The sequence below is a fragment of the Sitodiplosis mosellana genome, unplaced genomic scaffold, assembly GCF_009176505.1.
Source record: "Sitodiplosis mosellana isolate CC-2019 unplaced genomic scaffold, AAFC_SMos_1.0 Smas_scaffold_6170, whole genome shotgun sequence".
NCBI classification, from domain to species: Eukaryota; Metazoa; Arthropoda; class Insecta; order Diptera; family Cecidomyiidae; genus Sitodiplosis; species Sitodiplosis mosellana.
Genome location: NW_022601411.1, coordinates 1480414 through 1502767, shown reverse-complemented (window position 1 = coordinate 1502767; position 22354 = coordinate 1480414). Strand labels below are relative to the sequence as shown.

General features: G+C 35.4%; 2 protein-coding genes across 6 annotated transcripts; both read right to left on the bottom strand.

Moving 5' to 3' along the window:
- Positions 1-6244: 6244 nt before the first annotated feature.
- Positions 6245-7933, bottom strand: LOC129575919 (inactive pancreatic lipase-related protein 1-like). The gene is made up of 5 exons (XM_055460157.1): positions 7865-7933; positions 7761-7794; positions 7172-7687; positions 6481-6874; positions 6245-6368 (listed from the first exon to the last, which is right to left on the bottom strand). The coding sequence occupies exons 1-5, from the start codon at positions 7931-7933 to the stop codon at positions 6245-6247; spliced, it is 1137 nt and encodes a 378-aa protein (XP_055316132.1).
- Positions 7934-9916: 1983 nt separating this feature from the next.
- LOC129576063 (aquaporin AQPAe.a-like) lies at positions 9917-21043 on the bottom strand. 5 transcript variants are annotated; one of them, XR_008688859.1, is made up of 8 exons: positions 20599-21042; positions 14208-14483; positions 14083-14127; positions 13351-13668; positions 13208-13264; positions 12879-12995; positions 10814-11003; positions 9917-10677 (listed from the first exon to the last, which is right to left on the bottom strand). XR_008688859.1 is itself a non-coding variant. In XM_055460523.1 (7 exons), exons 2-7 carry the CDS (start codon positions 14409-14411, stop codon positions 10624-10626), a joined length of 795 nt encoding a protein of 264 aa, XP_055316498.1. In that variant the 5' UTR covers positions 14412-14483; positions 14944-21043; the 3' UTR covers positions 9917-10623. The 5 variants fall into 5 exon arrangements, 4 of the variants coding, with proteins under 4 accessions (XP_055316498.1, XP_055316497.1, XP_055316500.1 ...); XM_055460523.1 differs by lacking the exon at positions 10814-11003 and having other exon boundaries at positions 14944-21043; XM_055460522.1 differs by lacking the exon at positions 10814-11003.
- Positions 21044-22354: the final 1311 nt, after the last annotated feature.

Below are 22354 nucleotides of genomic sequence, written 5' to 3'. Positions count from 1 at the left end.
GGCGAAAAGCCACAACCAGTGCCACAACCAGAGCCAGAAGTAAATTCGAAACCGGAAGATCACATTTACGAAGAAATCGAAGAACGAGAATGCCCTTATGATCACCTCAATCACATGCCAATATCAGGTGCGAACCCAAACTATGACAAGTTGGCCAATCGCGATCGCGGAACTCAACCTTAAAACGTAATTTACATTTTATGTGCAAACAACTCAAATCTCAAACAGAAGACAATCACAATTTTTACACTTTATCTTTTTAGAGTTGAGGAAATCGGAGCTCCTTCAAGCTTATTTGATGGGCGATTTGAATTTTGTCTCAATTACCAAATAAACACAACTTCATTTTGATATATTAACTTCCTGTTTCTGCATTCGCCAGTGGCAGAAAAAGCAGTAGTCACACAAACCAACCGAAGCTCATCGGCATTATTTGCTCATTTTGGCACTTTAGTCCAATAAACCCGCCGTGATTGTCTGAACTTGATTCAAAAATTAAACCGAAACAGCTTAGCAATGGCGTTTGATTTCCTTTCAATAAACTATAAATAGTCTTAAATTTCAGAGAGCATTTTGTGTTTTTGTTTTCATTTTCATCCATTTTTATTGCCTAGTTTTCGTTCGTTTTCTCAAGACTATATCTTAAGCTGCAATATTGTTTGATTTTGCTACTTCCTTATATTTTCAAATCTCAAATGTGGTTAACAAAAACGCTTCAATCATAACATATTTCTGACACCATGAAAGTAAGAGTTGAACTTGCGGGACAGAGAACAATTTGTAATAAAAAGAGATAAATGAAATTGTGAGCAATAGTGGTACAGCTCGATATTGAGTAAAAATAAGAAAAAACAAGACCGCAGATCGTCACTTCGCTCCTCTCTGCGTTCTTTTTGCGTTATTTAAAATGGTTTTTTTACGTTAATTTGATTTTTCCATCAAATTATTCATTCAAGCACTACATGGAATTTAGTTTCAATCGAAGTATACATTCTGTATTTTATGAAAATTATTTTAATCAAAATCAATAATGTTCGACCCGGACTGTATTTTTTCTGAAGATTATAAAATTGAAGAGGTCAAGAAAAAGATAGAAGCTCAGTTCATTGGATATGTTTATACTATAACCCTGTTGATTTTATGATATATATATATATATGATAGTTTCAATAAAAAATAGTGTCAAATGAACAACTGGAGGTAATTATAAGACTATATCCATTCTTAACCCTCAACTGCATAAGCCCGCCTTTTGGCGGGCATCATTTAAACACCTGTATAATGTGAATCGTACGGCAGATGACATTGCTTCAAGGGGAATTTTTATTTGTCAATGTTTTTTCTTTATTTTTGTCTTTGGCGTCATTTGTCTATGTCGTACGATTGGTGAGTTATAAACAAAAATGTGCACGAAAACGAAAATTTGACAAAATAAATTATTCGGTTTCCAAATTAGACATATTTTTGACACTTTTAAACAATGGATTTCATTGTTCTCTGACTTATTTCTATCGCATTTCCTGACTAAACCATGGGAAATCTAGGATTATGAATATTTTTTTCGTTATCTATGGCCAAAAATCAACCAAATACCAGTACTCCCAGTCCTAGGAAAAATTCATGCAGTTGAGGGTTAAACGATCTCAAAAATTATATACGTTTCAAAGATTCTTTTGTTTTTCAAGAAGATTACTTTTCTTGTGGAGTCCCGTGTGCAAATGAAGTGACTGACAGTCACTCAGTTTTATGTAGCTGCAAATAACTTAAACTGGCTAAGTTGATTGAATTCAAAAATGTTGTATAGAAAAAATCACTTTTACATAGTTACTAGGGGAATTTCTCATCGGAAATAGTTTTGAAATCTTTCAAAATCTTCCACAGTTTCTGAAATCTACGTAGTTTTGCCCAAATTTAGAAAATCCATGCATATTTAGTGTTAAAAACAAGACAGTTCAGGCGAGATCACCCGACGCCATGTTGGATTTCACAAAATCTGCCATCTTGAAATCTCAAAAAATTTATAAAATCTATACAAATCCACATAGTTTCGATAACTTCCACATCTTCACAGTTTCAAACATCTTCACAGTTTTTACGTGAGAAATTCCCTTAGCATAGTTATTCTTTCAGCCAGTCGTCCAATTTCGGACTTTTTGGCTACTAGATGACTATAACTGAAGTTGACTACAGTCGAATATTTTGTTCGAGATATTCACTTTTAATCAGTGATAGTCAGCCAAAAAGTCCGAAATTAGGCCGCTGGCTAGTCAGTCACAAATTTTTCACACGGGGTAATTGCATTATTCAATTTAATAATGATTGTTAAAGGAGTAAAATCAAAAAGTTCATTGGACAAATCTTTCACTAAATTGCCGTACATTGATAAAATTAAATCAGATGAACAACCTCTAGACAACTTTTGGACGGTAAAACGCTTTAAAGCTTGACTTGAAGACTAAATTCAAAAGTCGTGACGCGATATTTTTCCTTATTGTAAATAAATTTTCACAATAGTGAATGCGAAAAACACTTTTGAACTTCGTTCCCAGTAATACAGCGTCCTAGCGTCACTCAAATGATATCAGTCATTTTGAGTGGTGAATCCACGCACGGAGCGTTACTCCATTTCAACCTCGTCTAGAGGTTTTTCATCTGATATCACTACTTTTGTAAGGCTTTTTTTTGGAAAAAAACATTTTTACCAGAAGTATGTCTAATTTAAGGTCTTATTATCAGGAAATTGCAATTTTCTGGGTAACACATTGGCATTCTAATTTCACAAGTTCTGGAGATTGCACTATCTAATTTCCACTACCATTGAAAAAGTTCCAATTTCCTCTAATTGCACATTATAAAATGCGGTAAAATATGATTAAATTTCAAAATAACCATAAAAAGAGTATTGAAACGATTGTGGATTCTCATTATTTCATTAAAAAATATTAGTTCCCAACCACCAAAGCTCTGGAAAGTGCATTTTTTATGTATCCCCCGAGCAAAAGTTCAATTTCATACATTCAGATGCCAAAATGCCGATTTATGACCAAAATGACAACGAAATGGATATTCAAGTGTTCGTGGACTCCCATTATTTTCACGAAAAAATAGCAGTTTTCTATACCAAAACGACGTCAGAGGTGTATTTCACGTGTTTTCCAAACAAAAATGTCATTTTCAGTGAAAATAGAGCAAGTTGAAAAATTCACTTCAATCCGACCTATTTTTCGACCATGAAATGCCCTTAGATCGCATTGTGACCACTTTTAATCGATTTCTCGTTGAAAATTGAGCGGATATGGTCTTTCGTGAGCCTTTTTCAGCCAGTAGATGCGTATTTTTGGCAGCAATTTCATCGTAGAATGCGACTCTTTGTACAAATTCCGTTCATTGATGAATTGCCTATGCCCAGAAGTTCGAAATACGAATTTTCCCGGATATGTAGCATATGCCATTTTGTTGGTATGGTGGCCGGCTACAAACGCTCAGTTTTTGGTAAAAGATTGTCGGGCTGATTTTTGAGAAATCGCGTTTGGTGTGTAATTTAAGGGGGTCGATTTTTCATAAAAATCGGCTAAATTTTTGCCTAGACCACACTTTAGGCATGGGGGATATGGTGTTTCCGACTATTTGGGCCAAGACCTTTCCAACGGTACCTAACATGCCGGGGCCCAAATAGTGTCCTGAGAAAATAGCATATTTACTGTATATATACTCGTGACGCAAAAACTGGCATTTTTGATATTTGGCTTGAAATGCACATTTGTTCAGTGCTGCAAATGAGTAGACATCAATATACTATACCAGCGGTATATACCGAAGTATACTTATATACATAATATGAAGAAGAGCCTTTTCCAATTAAAAAAAAAATGATGCAAAGTCATTAAAAATGTTTGAAATGTCAAATTTTAACAAGTTTGACAGTTTTTAGTTTTTTGAGATTGTTTTTACTATGTGTTTATTGATTCTAAAGGCATGGTATATTATTTGTTGTATATACTGGTATATACCGTCACAGTATAGTATACGGTATATCTCTCAACACTGCATTTGTTGGAGCGTCACTTGTCGGACTATCGTCCTCCGTGATGGATATATAATAAATTATTAATATATATTAATTATATAAATTATGGTTTTATTTATTATATTATATCTCTTAAAAATGGGTTTTGGGTACGATAATGTGATGTGGATTGTACATTATTTCACATTGGGAATTAAAATAATATGAATTTTTTTTTTGAATTATCTCAAACATGAATTACATGAACATGACATTATTATATTTTTGTGATTAGGCGTAATTGCTTTATTTCAAATTAGAACTTTGGATAAAAAAAAGAATTAATTTTCGGTCCAAAAAAATGACCTAAAAAGTCTTAAAATTTTCTCAAGAAAAGGTTTATATTTGAGTGATACAAACCTCTCATTTGAGGCTGAATCGAACCCCTTCGAGCATTTTAACAAACTGGAGTATATCGATATATCCTACAACAATTTAGAAACACTGAATGTAAGCTTACTTTCAAAAACTTTGAGCAATTTATTGTGGTTCTTTGATAACGGTCTCGAAATCATAGACAGTCGTGCACCAAATGTGTGGCACTTGGACCTTTCGCAGAATTTCATCGGAGCATTGAATCGCAGCACATTTGAACACTTTTACCTTTTCTTTCATTTAATTTTGTCAGACACACATTTGCAACATTTCGATGTAAAATCACTTAAAGTTAGAGGCTTAGACATTTCACGAAATCAATTGAAGCGATTGGATATGAATTTAATGTCGGATACTCTGAATGGGTTAAGCGTATTTTACGCAGCCGATAACGATTTCGAAAATACAGCTGAGATCATGCAACATTTGGCATCAGATCTACTTGATCTGGATCTTTCTGGAAGTTATGTAGGAGAATTGAACGAAACTACATTTGAAGTAAAGCCCTACATTTTTCACCTTTCGCTACGACGCACCAATTTATCGCTTTCTGATGTTAAACCTTTCAAACCTATTAAATGGAGATTGAAGTACCTTAGTATTTCCAATAACAATTTAGCTAAATTGAATTTCTCAACTTCGTTTGCATTTGGAAAACTCGAAGAAATTGACATACGCGAAAACCACCTCACGCAACTGGATGGTCTCACTAAGCGTTCATATCCAAAACTCATTAAATTGGATATCTCGAATAATAAGTTGAATTGTAGCTACCTGTTCATGTTCAGAAAAGAATGGGAAAGACTAGAGATAATCGGAGATCCGTGCGGTCAGTTTGAAAGCAATGAAATTCAAAACCAAATTGACACCAGTGGACTGATGACCACTGTTCAGACTAAAAATGGGAACGAAGCTCACACCGAATCCACAATTATTGCTCCTGAGACATCTGTGCCAAGTTCTTCTGTTGTTTCATATGCTCTTCCGATTGGTGTGTCTACTCTGATCATCATCATCATCATCAATATTATAGCTGTTGTTGTCTTCCTTCGTCGGAAATCATCTTCGAAAAGTAGTGGCCAAATGGAATTTTCTTACCACCGAAATGGTAATGGTGAAGAGCTACAGCCAGAGCCAGGGCCACAGCCACAACCGGAGTCAGAGTCAAACCCGGAAGATCACATTTACGAGGAAATTGAAGAACGAGAATGCCCTTATGACCACCTACGGTTCGAATTCGATCCCATGTCAATATCATCTGCAAACCAACACTATCACAACTTCACTTTGGCCAATCGGGTTCGTAGAACTCAACCTTAACACGTAATTTACATTTTATGCAAAAAGAATTCAAACTCCAAGAGAAACTAATGACAATTTTTACACTTTATCTTTTCAGAGTTGAGGAAATCAAGTGTTCTTCAAGACGGCAACATTTTCAAATCGAACAGTACAAAGAAAGAGACTTATTCAACATTGTATGAATGAAGTACCGCTAGAAGGCCTTTGGCCTACCGTCTCCACAGAAACTACCACTTGAAAATTGAGCGGAAGTCTCAGTCTTTTTCTTGATTTTACGAAGGTAAAAATGAATTGAATTAAAGCCTCCAGTTGATCTTGAAACATTTTTTTTTTCTGAAGCTGCTTTTTTGTGTAAAAATTAACTTTGTTCAAGTTTTTTTTAATTCAATTCATTTTTACCAGAAAGTTTACCATACGCTAAATCGTTGACTAAATGATCCGGCACAATGCATTTATTATTTATATAAAGGTAAAATAAATAATACAGATATTGTAAACCTTTTAAATTCTACTTTTCTTGGATTCGTTTTTATATATGGAGTCCATTATAGCTGTCCGCACTGCATCAGTTCCACGAGCAAAAGGTGATTTACCAGTGGTGATGAGGTAAAATACACCTTCAACTCTTCAGTTAGTATGAAATAATTAAAATATTGATAAATTAGTTCGAATATTTGAAATAGAAAAAATGATTGAAATTACATGAAATAACAAAAAAAAGAGCATTGCCCATTTACCTTACTGTATTTCCCGTTTCTCCACCCATCATCACCGGTCGTTTAACGACGGAGCACTCTCCTTTAACTAAATCTGTGTAACTGTCACAATGAAACGCATAGAATTCCGGATGGTAGATACTTTCAAGATAGTATTCATACGCTCGACGATGAGCGCATACTCCAACCAAGTCCATTCCACATTCTGGCTGTGATCTGCCTCCATTCGGATAGAAATTGGCATGTCCGATGGGCAAATAGAATCCCAACTTACCAGCACACGTGATTATTACCTCAACGTAATCAGCGTCCGTTTTGTCTAGTCGTTTTGTGACTTCATTAAATTTAAACAGAGGTAGTGCTGGATCAAGGCCAGTCATTTTGGGCACTCTTGCTCTTGTCACCCATTTACCAGCTGTGGAAAATAAGCGGTTTCATTCCAAAATCAGTTTATAATGCATATTGTTCATACGTACCAAGTCCCATCGCATGAGCACCCAAGCTGTGACCTAAAATTTCTCCTCATAATAATTAGGGTTTACAAACGTTTCGACAAATACCGCAAACGGTGATAAAAAAAACTTGACACTTCAAAATACCGCAGAAATAACGAGAAGAAAAGAGAATAACGTTTTTTGGGCGTTTTTAAACGGCTCTGTAGAAAAAAAAATGTTCGGAACACTGACAAATATAACGCTTTTTTAAACCCTACCTATCATCGCCAATAGCGCCGAGTTCATTCCCATTTCGATGAGAAAGTCGATGAGATGAGCCACTTGCGCTCCGACTTTTTTAATGTTGTAACTAGCCTGAAGATAGCTAATTATGTTCGATCCTTTCGTCCAATCCACACCAATCAAATTGATATTCAATTTGGCTTTTGTAAAATATGCATCAGCAAATTTTCCCATTAAATCAATTTTTGAATTCCATCCATGAATTAGAATTCGCGTTGGCAATTTGGGGTCGAAATTGGTTTTATTCAGAATGTTACGATCGTATAGGATTAAATCTTGTGGCTGCGATGGATTCTTCAGTGTGAACAGTTTGAAAATAACATCATTTTCGCTGAATGCAGTAGCTTGTTGGTCTTGTTTTAAATCATTTTTATCGACTATACACCATTTTTCGAATTCATCTACTATAACTGTCATATTTTCATTCTTCAATAAAGAATGGTTTGGCGGTGGATTTGGAACAAACACAACAACGGCTGCCGGTGCATGATCTTAAGAAAGAAAATCATTCGTTTTTTTTTTTTTATAAAAATCTGATTCAAATAAAAATCTAAATAAACTTACCGATTTTTGCGCTAATACTATGTAGCAAAAATACCTAACCAAAATCGAAAAGTGTATGAAAACAAGTGAATTTCCCAAACACAGAGTTAAACACTTATACTCACAGCACAAACGAACAGAACGATTGCTTTGGTGTTCATTTCGAATAATGTATTTACTTTCAGTTGAAACATTCCTGCCGTGGCAACTGCTTTTATAGTTTGGAAATTGACGATCGCTTCGGATGCCACTTACAAATGTATTCATGTTTTCAATAAAACGCAAACAAAACTTACTTGGATACTGTCGAAACGCGCACGAAAAATTCTTCGAAATGGAAGAATGCAAGGGAAGAATTTTGAATGTTCTGTGTTTAACACGCAAATAAGAGCTTGTGATCGGAACACGTACAAGCTTTGCACTTGGATACGAATATTAAACTGTTTATCACGTGAACAACATTTCCAAAATAAAAGAAGGCCCAAGCAAATTGTTTTCAAAATCTATTGGAAAGACTTACATTTTATCAATTTGATGATAACACACATAGACGAACATTTAATTTCATAGAGACTTATTTAGTTTTATTTTGTCTGTTAAACTTTTTTTAGTCATGAACACCAATGGCAACATTATAATGAAAAATTCTTTATTTCAGCGCTAAAATTTCTTTTTGTTTGATTTTTACTTTCAATCTCATAAATATTCGCATAATAAGGTGACCTATTAATTAGTGTAATAGTCCGAATAGTCTGGTTGCGATGGCTGTGTACGCAACCGTTTGCGCACGAAGGAAGTGTGTGCGGCAGCAGTGTGTATGCGATATGCTGGTATATTATACCGAGCCTTAAATACGCTGCGTGCTAAGGTATGCTATCACGAAGCCTTGGAACAAGATAGCAGAGCTTCGCTTCATTCCTTTCTACATTCGCTTCTTGAGTAAAGGTGTCAAACGAACACGAATGAACAAAAAAAACACTCAAATTTGTTCGTTTGTTTGACAAATTTTTCTCGAATGAACGAACACCAACACATTTGTGTTTAGAAGCAACTGCAAAATTGGAAAATTCGGAAAAATTCTGAACAATTTTCACAAATCTTGAACATTCCAACTTCTTTCAAGGAAAAATTGTAAAAAAATTAAGATTTAAGTGCTCTTTTTTGCTTCAACTCAGAGACGTTTCATCATTCTTTATAATGTTCGAAATTTGGCACGATTGACAAATTTTTCAATATAATTTAAGGATTTATTTTGCATTTATTGTAAATGCGTTCTAAACAGTTTTATTTCAGCCGTCAGATTTGGTTTTCCCATAATTTTGGCCGAGTTGACGCCATAGACGTTCCAACTTTGCTTCCGAACACTAATGTGTTGGTGTTCGTTCGTTCGAAAGAAAAAAATAGTCGAACAAATGAACGAACCAGGTCATCGTTTGTTGACACCATTATTCATGAGAGCTGAGAAGTGCATTTATTAATTTCACCTTCTCGTTTAACAACAAATCGTTTTTGCGTACCAAATGAAATGTGTTTTCAATCAAACCTTAGTTTGTATTTAAGATTCGTTTCTTTCAAAAACACTACTGATAAAAACCATTCTTTACAGTTCTCTTAAAAATGGATTACAAGATTCAGATTTTATTTCATTTTGGAAAAATACTGCGCTAGGCTTAAATTAAATAAATGATTTGAGTGTAAAACATTCAATGGCAGTAATTTTGTTCGTTATGAGTATTGAGTATCTCTGCATAAATCGTGATGCTTTATAAGTATTACTGCTTGTATTTGGCAGTGGAAAAAATGAAGTATGGTCTCTTGAAGTGGAAAATGTTATTGTTGAAATCGAAAGTTGATCAGATTCACCGTCTAAATCGTCTTTCTATATGCAGTCCGCCCGATATTTCACGTGGAATCTTATTATTTAGTTAGCCGGAGTATAATTTCATTTGTGGCGCTGTGCGTTAGCAATTCACGTTAAATATTGCCTCATACTTTATCGTAGTAGCCATAGCTCATACATAATGACGAATTGCTAAATCAAGTGAAATACTACATCTACGTGTATAGCGACAAGTCCGCTGCTTCATTGTGACCTTTGACTAACAGTCCAAAACCTATAAAAACCTGAAGTAACTGAAAAATAGACAAAAAAAGAAAAAAAATACAGAAAAGAAATATTTTTCTATCATTTTATGGAAAAAGAATTTTTTTTGATAAATTCGGCTCAAAATTGAACACATTCCTTTGGTCTTTTTCAATTCGATAAATTTGGGTAAATTCTTTGGCCGGAAAATACATGCACAGATATGATAATGATACAAAATGCTTATTGATTATTAAATTAAATCACATTTTCTCTAAATAAACGCTCTTTTTGGCGACAAGATTAAAAACTAGAACAGAAACGTAAAGTTTAGGTCTTAAAATAAGATATTTTAAGATGAAATTAAATTCTCTCATAAATCACAAAAGGGTTTTGAATATTAAACGATACAAAGTAATAAAAATAATGTGAAATTTCAAGATCTTGCTGAGTCTGAGTTGTGATAATGTTGTTAGGTTAAGAAATTCACTTGATAAAAACCTCTGAAAGTCCGTAATTAATTTGTTTGGATTCGAATCAGTGCAATTTTTATTCAATTAAATTCGAGTCAAATTTGGTTTTTCCCTGTCTTTAAAGCAAACATTAACTTATGTATATCTCCTGTGTTAAATGCAAATGCCATCCAGTCAAATAATTGCCGATTACCCCAGTCTTAAATCAGCTTAGACACCTATCGAAAGCCACTATCGTATCAGCCGAAATGTCCTCCGAATCGAGCAGCAGAATCCAAGTGAACTAGTGGCTACTGGATGTATCAAAGTCAAAGAACACTACCCACGGTTACATGTGATTGATTTGCACGTCATTCGGCATGGTGATTATCACTTGCGGTTTCTGCGAATGAAACAATTTCAAATGCAAGTGCCATTGAATATGCGTTTGAGTAAACTTTGCCCGGTGAATTTCGAAATATTTTGGGAATTCAATCATTTTAGTGTGTAACCTAATTTTTAATGGAATCAATACAAACTCGTGCATAATTAGTCAATGGTGCAAGGGAATGACAATGGTTTCGGTTATTTGGTGCAAAACTGTTATTCAAATTTATTCGTGCAGAAAATACGTGTTAATTATGCGCATTCCATCATGGGCTGTTGACCAAAGGTGTTAAAACATTGTGCACAAGACCATATTGTGCAGATCTAAATCAACGATCAAAACTAATAAATTTGAGTAAACAAAAAAAAATTGAAAGAAAAAAAACGGAACAGAAAAATAAAAACAACATTTGGTTAGAACAATCGACAAAAAAGGTGTGCTATTCAAACATGTGTGTGGTTACAATAAAACATTTAAATTATTGCTTAAATTAATCTCGCATAACACTTAACATTGGAAAATGGTTAAAATACAACAACAAATTAATACAATTTTTTAAGCATACAATTTTCAAATGGTAATTGGTTGTCTAGTTGCTTGCCAACGGCACAGTACGGACTATTTTAAAATGTAACGAGTTTTCGCTTAGACTACAAATGCAATGGTGGTTTTGATGATTTTTGATTGAATTTCTTTAGTTTGGTGACTTTTGGTTCTCGGATTTTGTCTGGTAGTTGAAATTTAGCCCATGCTCCATAATTTGTAATTTTCATATTTATTACCAAGCGTTTGATTTAAATCCAAACAGAATTTTCCAAACAAAATGTTTGATTTCTGAAAAATAATGGGTTTCGAACACTTGATAAATAATGGGTTGATGGAGGAGTACGTTTTTGAGGAGCAATAAACATCTAAATTTCCTTCGTCGGTAACTTGAAAAAACGTTCACAAAGTTCACGTTGCGATTGTTCAAAATGTGCATATGAAGGGGAATATGCCGTCAATGTTGTCCAATAGGAGTGTTGGTTGTGTGAAGTTTGCGCGCATGTAATGTTGCAATTTGATGGAAATAAAAAAAGGGCTGGACTACAGCACTGTCAAACAACATAACTATCGGTTTGACGGCAATGTGCATTTTCCCTCCTTTCGTGCACATGACACATGCATCTCGACACGCAACTGAGTTTTTCATGTGGATAATCCACCAAAACGACAATTTCAGACGAAGATTGAACCAAATTTTAAACAAAGATTGAATCAAATTACAAGTTTTTATTTAATTGAATCGAATTCTTGATTCGCACATTGAAAGGGTAAATCTGGCCTACGAAATAAATTTTTTTTTCTTCTGAAATTCTTGGACCAAAAGTAGCAAAGTTCGTTTCAAATTGCGATTTGATCGGGAATTTTGGCTGGAATCTTTACAAAGTCTCATGTACACTAGCTCTAATAGATTGTTTTCATTGTTTGGAAATTCCAAACTCTAAAACAATTGGTCGGGAGAAACAGACGATCCAAAGAAACAATTTGCGTCTTTCACAACGCGGTTCAGAAAGAATAAAGTGGAGCAACGAAGGAAATCTTTGCCAAAACCACAACGGTCCGAATCAATCAAATATCACCAATGACTATTGCAAATATAAATAACTGTGAATTTGCTGCGATATTCTCACTGCAAACAAATTGAAAAGCAACGATAAAACGATTTGTTCGTTAATCAATAAATTTGACTTGGTTTTCTCAATGCGCAAAAAGATGATTAGTGCACTTTTCAACAGAAATTGGACCCGGAAATTGTGTGATTCTCGGTAAACTTTTAATAAATATTCAGGAACCATGATAAAAATCACGAATGTTTTCCTTTTTTTCAACTATTACACTCATTCAGCTCGTGTTTGCTCTCGAAATATTGCGCTATGATGGCGCCGCCATCGTACTCAAAGTTGAATCATCTATTCATATCGTCGATTTTTTTTTTTCTTCTTCTGAGAAAACAATTTCTTTTATCTAATTTTTCGAACTTAAATTTCAAACCGCACAGAAATGTATTTCATCAATTGGTGATTTGCTGGGTGTAACGTGTGTGCATGCGTGCTTATGTACATGAGTGCAAGGAATAAACGAATGTGAAGCATATCAAACAAAGTGGCTAATGAGTTCAGTCAAGCATTTTAAACTGGAATTCTTTTAAGAGGTACACAGTCACAAGCATTTACTTTGCGATCGATGTCGGACACTTGTGATGGCCGTTTCTGTTCAACCTCTCGCCGGAACACGGTTTTGTAGATGATGGCAGTGATGACGCCGGCTGGCAATGGACCCACCCAATAGATCTGTCGAAGAGAAGCGAAAATTGGTTTTGGTATATTTTTCTCGGCCATTCGATTGGTAACGATGAAATGGTTATTTAAAATCAGGCATTTTCCATTGAATTTTTTTTTTAAATTCAAGGTTATATAGAACGTAGTGACATACATGTCATTTCACATATGTACCATATGGTATGAGAACGTGTAAAATTTGAAATCAAATGATCGTGACTCACCCAATGCATGGTAAAATCTTGATTCCATAGCGCTGGTCCAAATGATCTTGCGGGGTTCTGAAATGCGAAATAAGAGGCCCCAATGAAGCCATTTGTCAGGTAAAATTAAGAAATGAAAATATAAAATCAGAGAAAATATTCACCATGCTGGCACCGGTGTATGGACCGAGAATGGTTCCGATAGCTGTGATAGCAAAGGCGAATTTCAATGGGATTGAGTCTTGTTGTTGGGCATTTCTTGGATCCCACACACCACCACAGATCAGAATGAGTACCGTCGTTGAAATGTATTCCATTGCGACAGCTTGGAATGGAGTCAAATCTGCATGTGGTGCGGTCACACACAACGCTGGTCCAGTAGCGCCAAGTGGAGCAAAAATATCAGCTGGAGTCATTACCATCAACAATCCATATCCCATCCATGCACCCAACATTTGTGCGATAAAATAAAAACAGGCCATCTAAAAATAGAGAGTTTGAAATGGGATATTCGATCGGGCATTGGTTAAACTTTGTAGTTTTCGACAACTTTCGTTACTCTTTAAATCATAAAGATTCTGTGTTTGGCATTTTTTATTTGAAAAAAGATCGGTTTCTAGTGTCCAAAGTATAGTTTGAATCGGAGTTCATCAAAAAAGCTACTAAAAATCGAGTTTTCCCGCGAATTTCTTCAAATTTTTCACCTTTTTTTCACTTTTTTCTTTTTTTTCTCGTTTTTCTCAGAGAAACTAAACTAAACACTAAGCTCATTTTCGTTTGGCACAATTACGAGGTAAACGAGCGAAAGAAACAAATGTCGAGGAAACGTCAACTTTTCATTCATGATTCAATTTGTTTGTCTTTTACTTTCTTCTTGCCAAAAAAAAATCTCTTACCTGAGCTGAGATCATGTCGTAAATGTAGGCAGCAATTGTAACAACCTTAATTTTTAAAATAATAATTAATTTTGGATAAAATCCTAAAAATGAAGGTAAGAGCCTCCTAAATATAAGAAATTTACCGGATTCAAATGTGCGCCTGAAACGCATCCAAATGCCTGAATGATAAGCATGACCACCATGCCGAATGTGAATGCTGATTGAAATGAGCTGACTGGTTGACCATTCCAGCTCATGCAACCCATACACCCAAGGAATAACAACAGCGCTGTACCGAGCAATTCACCCAAAAACATAGCAACTTTGTCAATCGTTTTGGTACCCATTGTTTTGCACTCGATTTTTCTTTTTCGTTACACCACACAAAATTTCAATCAGCGTGACGTCTGAATTAATGGCTGTAATTAAAAGAGAGAATGAAATTGAATCAGAACCGTAAACACGGCACAATTTTGATTTGACACTAAATGCCAATTGCCAATTAGGGCTATTATCTATCGAACTCGACTCATTTATACGATAATCAACGGCTTTCTTTCAATATTTGTTGTTACTTCTCCTTCTTTTTTTTTTTCATCAACGACCTTAAGCGTGCAAATTCAATTAAGATAACAGACAAAAAAATTACTTCGTCAAACAATTGTGCGTGGGCATCGACTGACAAGGAGACAAAATACGCGTAATCGAAAATGATTTTCGAGTGTCACAATCGATTAAATAATTGAAAAAAGAACGAAACAATTACACCTTTTTATCAACGCACGAAACTAAAAAAAATTGTAAACTTATCAATAGAAACCGTTTTTTTTTTGCGATGAACTTAAAGCCAACGATCGACAGTGTCGATTCGACACTTACACGACTTGGCAAATTTAATAATCTAATCGTAAGTTTTTTTTTCGTGGGAAAATATTCTGTAAGTTGAAAAAAGACGACAAATTCGAACGAAATGTAGGACATCGATTTGTCGTCTGTTCTGATCAACCATACGAAATCAACTGGTGTTTTTGGCTTTTTTTCCCATATTTTCTTTGAGTTTCGATTTGTATTAATTTGCAGCCACATCAATTAGTCATAACCACTGTCGCAAATTAATGGCCGTATTGACTTTTGTGTATAGACAAAAAAAAACCAGAAATTGTGTGAATGTAGAACTGATCACCGACACACGGAGGCTCGTTTTGTTTACAGCCGATACATACTTAATCGATTCGGTACAAGTGAGAGATTTCCATTATTTTGATCAGCTTAGTGAACAAAATGGGCCGATTGTGCTAAATATTGAAATGTTTTCCATGAGTTATCACAAAATCTTTTGGTTTGCTGATCATGAGTTATCACAGCTGAGTTAGAAGATATCTTCATTTGGACCAAAGAAGTAGTAAGTCACAAAATCAAAATGTACTGAACAGCTGAAACCGACAAAAAAAACTATTCACAAAAATCACAGCTAGAAATCAATTTGGTTTTACGCTTTTAATCACCCAACGCCGAGAATAGAAAAAACCCCAATCACGGCGAAAAAACGAGTTTTGATTTATTTATTCTAAATCAAAATTAACTCTGAACAGAAGATCCGCACGTAGTTTGGGTGGGTATTTCTGTTTTTGTGGTAAAAAAAATCAAAACAACTGGCGAAGATGTCTATGTGTATGTTTTTGTATAAATCAAATACACAAAGTTATTGAACTATTGGATTTATTGGTCTGTCTCTGTAGACTGAGCAGGTAAACATCGATCGGTAATTAATAGAACGATTTGGCTACAAATGACTTGCACGTTGGCAACTAACCGATGAACTATTGACCTCGCACACACACGCATACACACACACACGAGGTCTCAGATTATTCTTAACTGATTGAATGGAATTGAACGAAACTGAACAACATCGAGCAAGATGAATGGTACCAGTTTACTACAATGGATTTTACTCCTCACAACGTCTATGATATTTTGTCTCACTAAATTTGAAAAAATTGCAACAAAATCGTCTTCAAGTCGGCTTCAACCGGAGAAAAAACAGAACTAAGGCAAAAAAATTTAGTTTTATAAAATCAAAACAAGGCATTCAACAAATCTTTGTGCTCTTTGAAAAAATCGTAACGAAACTAATGATAAAACCGACGAAAAAAGCCGTTTTTTTTTCCTTTATTCCAAAAGTTGATAAAGAAGTTTTGTATGTTTATCGCAAATATTTCGTAAGAATTGATTGTGATTGGATGTGTATTTTTTACCCGGAAATTCCAACGATACCCGTTACAAATGCTAACTGACTGATGGATTGGGTAAAAAAGTGTGGCATTTTATACGGCGAATTTTCGTGTATGCAAAGAGCACGTTGTGTTTGCTTTGCTACAAACGTAAAGATGCTGTAGCATTAGATAGAAAAAAAGCATCAATAACCAGGCGACAATGACGGCATTAGGCGTAACGTACTTCTAGTCTACCGTTTACTTTTCACTTCATTGTTCTTTGGAGGAAAAAAAACACAGTAATAACAACAACAACAGCAGCAAAAAAAGTCGATTGTTTTAGAAATGAAAAAGAAAAAGAAGGAGGACATTGTCGTTGAAAAAAACGTTGTTTCGTCTAACGGTTAGATTTGTTCAACCGATATATTCGTTCCATGTCTAGGCCACGTTTATTTTTGGGAAGTTTCGCGATGATTTATGCTTCCAGCCGCACCTGATAACAACATAGCAACCAAAACAAAAGGGGCTACCATGATATACACAAAAATAACAATAACAACAAGAAGGCCATGGAATCTGTGCGCAAGCAGACAAGCCAAACAAACCGTACATGTTTGATATCTGTTCCCTTTTTTCGGCTGTCATCGCTTCGCGGTATTTTTGGATACATCATTTTTATTTGCAGACCAAATACGTCTGCGACACCTGCACGTGGATCATACACGGCTGCAATATATTTACAATTATGTCACACAGAAATATCTCGCCACTTAATTTGTGGCCAGCATAACGGCGTCTGCACACTTTTTGACTATTTGAAGACGAAGAGTGATCACGCATAAGTGATTCGCAGATACAAAGTCATCGCGGACTTGGAATAATTGTATCAAATCAGTGTGTGACGTGCAGTCGCATTTTGAAAGATCACAACTCAGATGACTATGTCTAATCTAATAGATGTTAGACTGTACGAAAATGGACTATTTTAACTTCAAATCTAGTCACATGGCATTTTTCCACTTCAACTTTAACATTCCAAAGAGATCGAAAAACTCGATTACTTCAACTAGCATAACTGAAGGTGGATACTCAAATCTAGGCATAAATGCAATAATAATCTAGAATTTCATCGAATTAAATTGGCCAATTTACTGTTTTGAAGAGCAGTGAACGTATTTGTTGGTGGAACATGACGGTCAAACCTAATTCAAGCGCTTTGAATCCCATTTGGTTGTAAATCGATCAATGGAAAATGGAAAATCCAAAAATGGAGAAAAAAAATTGAAAATTTGGAATTTTCTCTTTTGCTTTGCCGAAATTGTCGATCTAAAGCAGACACAGTTCATTTTTGATTTAAATCAAGAAATTGTAAAGAAATTTCCCAGACCATTTCGGTACAAAAAGAAGCGATTGATCATTTTTGATTGCATGACCGGTCTACTTATCATTACTACAAATTTGCGGCATATGAACCGCATCTCATGGCGCGCATGCAACAATCTTGCAGTGCAACACTCGCTAATTGCTATTGACCATTGACTATGCAAATCAGAACAAAGTTGGATGTTGACACCGCATTTTAATCTCATTATAATAACAAACCCGCTACACAAGTGAATTGGTGTGTCATCATCACCAACCACATTATCATCACATTGTGTTACCGAGACGCTTCCCGCGAAAGAATATGTAGCAAAATGTTTATTCTTCGTTGTTTTTAAATGTCATTATCATCATTAAGAGAGCTATTGTAGTCTGCTTAGGAGCGTTTTTGATGAGTGTACAACAGGTACACTGTACAGCGCCGCTGCATCTAAGCGCATTTATTACATTTGAACCTCGGCACGAATTTCAGTTATCAGTGTTTAGCCCAATAAATAATCCGTAATCATCACGAGTGTCATAAGATTTACCGGCTGACAACTCGTTCACCACAATTTATGATGTGATTCATAAATCAAAAGGAAACTACGACAAATTCTTCTTGGCTTGACGTCTTAGTTCCTAGATTACATTTATTTACGCAGTTCAGTCACGTTACGCTTTTGGAGTAGGGATGGAGAGAGAGAGCGCGAGGGAGAAAAAGGTTAAGAGAAGGAGAGAGGAAATGAGCAAAAAGAAGCTCTTTCAAAGAGCAGAGAAAATAGAGAACCCATTGAACCCAAGGAAAAGAAAATTAAATGAAAACGAAACGAAAAAGAGTAAAAAAGATTGGAAAAAGTGTGATAAAACGTAAAAAAAGTAATAAAAAATCATCCAAAACCAAATTTCAACCATAAAAACGAGTTTTATCGGTGAATTGAATCCGATGAAGAAACAGAGCGATATTCCATACACACGCGCATGTATCGCTTCTCGTAATCACTTGTCATTGGATTGCTACTGAATATACTATGCAGCAATTCAATTGATTCGAACGATTGATGTGCGTACAAAAAATTGATTGTGAATCGACCAATTCGTCCCAATCATCGTCAACGGTAAATTGGAGACACTCAATGAGTGTTTTCGACACTAATTGGTACGGTTTTAAATCATACACTCTTCACGTTTTGATCGATTGGCAAACAAACGTCAATGTTTTACTTTGATTTTCCATGGAATCCGTTACCACATTCAGTTCTCAAGAATGGAATTGAAAGAAAACTTGAGAGACCTATAAAAAAAATCTCAAACAATGTGAATTTTCTTGTTTTTTTTTCAGCATAAAACGTAAGCACGATAACAAGTATGCTGATAGTATTGTTCTGGTGCGCTCCAGTAGCGTCCGATTGATTCGTTCGCCTGTGGAATTTGAAATTACAAGTGGCTTCGTTCTGATAACAATCGACGGTGTTTGATAACAGTTACTAAACACAATCAATCATTCGTCCAACGAAAACAATTTTGACAGCCATTTGTTTAGGCTGGCGTTGTTTTGATATGATCAAATTTAGAAAAAAACTAGACTTGAATTTCATTCCCGCTAGCAAGCCAATTTCAAACATTTTTTGTGTATAACAAGACACTTTCAACCACTCAGCTTACTATCATTTTTGATATTAAATTTCAAACATTCAAATTATCATCATTTCCAGCGTATGGGAAAATAACTATCAATTTTATGAAAGCAAAAGAAAATTATTTAAAAAAAAAAATTCCACCGAAGCCACACAGCGATAATGAAGTAAACTTTAGCCTGCGCCAGCCATTAATAAGAGCCTCAGCATCTGGGTTAAAGTTCCATCTCAATATTTATAGATTCGCAATATTTTTTGTTTTGTCAGATGATTCACTTGTACATAACGAGAGAAGTTATCTCGGTTGGCCATTAATCGGCTGCAAACGGCCCCTTTCGAAATAATTTTGATAAGAAATATCAATGATGTTTGTGTGCGTACTAAGATTGAACTACAATTTTGTGCTCTTTGATTTGCGATGCCAGTGGCAAGTGACTTATGATTACTGATAATACACCCAAGTTTTGCGCGAAAAAAATCACAGCCAAAAAAGAGACGAGATTTCTTTTGGTGGAATAACAACATTGACAATGAACTTATACACAAGGAATAAATCACAACAGTCTTTTTAGCCTGAGCCAAGTGTAATCGGGATTTTGTCATGAATATTGACGATTGGATCACGAATCGACTTAATGTTAATTTTATTTTTTCTTGACCGAATATGTGGAAAATTCCAAGAAAATCTTGGGATTGTATTTTTGTATTTTTCAACAAAATTTTAAGGTATTTCTCAAGTGGCTCGATACTTCTTCAAAATAGACTTAAAATTTGACAAAATTCAGAGATTTTTGTCTGAGAAACCTTGATATTGGTTGAAAATGGATTTTCTGAAGACAATTTCATTGATTGGACCATCGTTCAAGCCATCAGAAGAAGACTCTTGAAGACTTTTAAAAAGACGATCGAATTGTGTGAATTATCGAAGGAACATTATTTAAATTTTGAACTGTACGAACTTAAAGTGCATTTTTATTTGCCAATGATTTATTAACTCTTCGTCTTTTCCCTGATCATCTTCCCTTTTTTTTCGTTCAATGAGTCTTCTTCTTCTTCTTCCTTGTGAACATTGGATATTCCAATTTGGAATAAATTAAATGATATTCGCCTCCAAAATCCCAAAATACGCCTGCTTTTTTGAGATAACGAGAAGTTCTCATTGAGAATTTTGGCATCGATGTGCCCTAAATGGCATTAATAAATGATTTTGTCATTCATTTTTTCAACTCGTATCCCTTAAACATAAATACACCAATGGTTGAATCGGTTGGAGGTTACTCTTTCCCGCTATAAAAAAAAAACACTCCCATAAATCTTACTGGTTTATCAAAAATTGGTGGAAACAAACAAGTCGCCCCGCGAAAAAAAAAAATTCGAATCACTTCCGGTAGAAAAAAAAGCACAGACACTAAACGGTCACTAATAATCTAAACAGCCTACGAAACTGAACTATGTGGTTTTTTGCGTTTTTGGGGAGGACCGCTTCGTCCGATTGCACTATTTGAACGATCGAATAATGAATGAGAGTTGGATTGGTGGTGCAAGTGACTTTGTTTACAGCTTCGATGCTCTCATCAGCAGGCGCCGCGTTTGTAAAAAATAATTTCCATTGTTGCTATGGCAAGAATAGAAAGTAAGAAAGAAAAAAACAACCGAAAAAGCAACAAGGAAACACACAATATCGCCAATTAATTGGATCTTGTTTCCACAAATTCGCAAACGTTTGCCGTTCACACTGCACACAACTATTATCCATATAGCTACTGATCGGTTATTTTATTGCCTATACTCCATCCGCGCGCACACACACACACACACACTCGAATCGACTATTGATGTATTTATGTAATTTATCGTTTTCCAAAGAGACAGCAACAATAATAGCCATGAAACTGTTGACATTTTTTTTTCTTGTCTTTGAAAGAATCTCAAGTGCCGGCTGGGTTAAGTCAATGTGAGCGTTTGATGGATCGCTTTAATCGGTGGTTGGGGCGCACAATATTAGGTGTGGTCAAAAAGAGATCCATTCCGCACAAAAGATTTATTGCCTTATTAATAATGTTGAACAGTAATTGGCACTTAATCGAGCGGCAAAGGTGGAAAACAAAGAGTGTACAGGGGAAACAATTGAACCAAGAAGAAAAAAGTACATTTTTGACCAATTGTTGGACGCACGAATACCCAGTAAAACGGTGGTTAATCACATTCCAAGAAATAATTCATTTCAAGTACACTTTCGATTGCACCTAATCGCAGCCATCTATCGAAACAGTATCAATTCGATGACGCTACACATGTCCACTCGACCTTTTCTTTAATCGCTATTGTATGCAGCTTGTAACGTTATCTCTTATTTACCGATTGCTTTCTTATCAACGCGCACGCACATACACACAATTCTATCTTGCATTTCGCAGTGAACAACCAATGCAAATACTATCGAATCGTGTATGCGTTTGTATTTTTGTCTTTTTACTCGTACACCATTCCATCGTAGTTTTGTCTATTTTCGACGTCGCTAGTTCAATGTTAATCGATTCAGTTCGAAGTCGGTAAGGCTGGTTTTTATGGTATTCACGCGAGAGTTCTTTATGTGTCATCACTGCATGCAGCTCCGCATTGAGTTGCAATTATTTTCGGAATCACAATTATTTCTCGATTGGAAATTAAATAAATTTTATGACAACGCGCTATGGACTCAGAACAAATGACAATGCTAATGAATATGCGCCAGTAGGCATAGATTCAATAGCATCAATTTGGACATCAAGAAAGAAGCTCCTTTCAGATAAGGGTGATAATGTGAACTAGAATGAGAACGAGAACGAAAATTGAGCCTCAAATTATGAGAACTGCCAATCTTTGAAGAAAAAAAAACCGTTTGTACCGAGTCGGTACACGTCGTATTCAATTTCGGAAGACACAGACACCGAAGCACGTTAAGAAGAAGGTTGATATGAGCAGTTTGGAACATAGAGGTACAGACAGACGTGTGCAAGGGGGGGGGGGGGTTTCCCGGTTTTGGGCCGGGGGGGGGGGGGGGGGGGGGGGCGGGGCGGGGGGGGGGGGGGGGGG

Bases quoted from the DNA above. Each gene is read 5' to 3' on its own strand.
- LOC129575919 (XM_055460157.1), bottom strand. From the start codon at position 7,933: ATGTTTCAACTGAAAGTAAATACATTATTCGAAATGAACACCAAAGCA. The intron at 7,795-7,864 runs GTGAGTATAAGT...GATTTTGGTTAG, and splicing joins TCGTTCTGTTCGTTTGTGCT to GTATTTTTGCTACATAGTAT. The intron at 6,369-6,480 runs GTAAATGGGCAA...TACTAACTGAAG, and splicing joins GAAACGGGAAATACAGTAAG to AGTTGAAGGTGTATTTTACC.
- LOC129576063 (XM_055460523.1), bottom strand. From the start codon at position 14,411: ATGGGTACCAAAACGATTGACAAAGTTGCTATGTTTTTGGGTGAATTG. The intron at 14,128-14,207 runs GTAAATTTCTTA...TTAAAAATTAAG, and splicing joins CAGGCGCACATTTGAATCCG to GTTGTTACAATTGCTGCCTA. The intron at 13,669-14,082 runs GTAAGAGATTTT...CTCTATTTTTAG, and splicing joins ACGACATGATCTCAGCTCAG to ATGGCCTGTTTTTATTTTAT.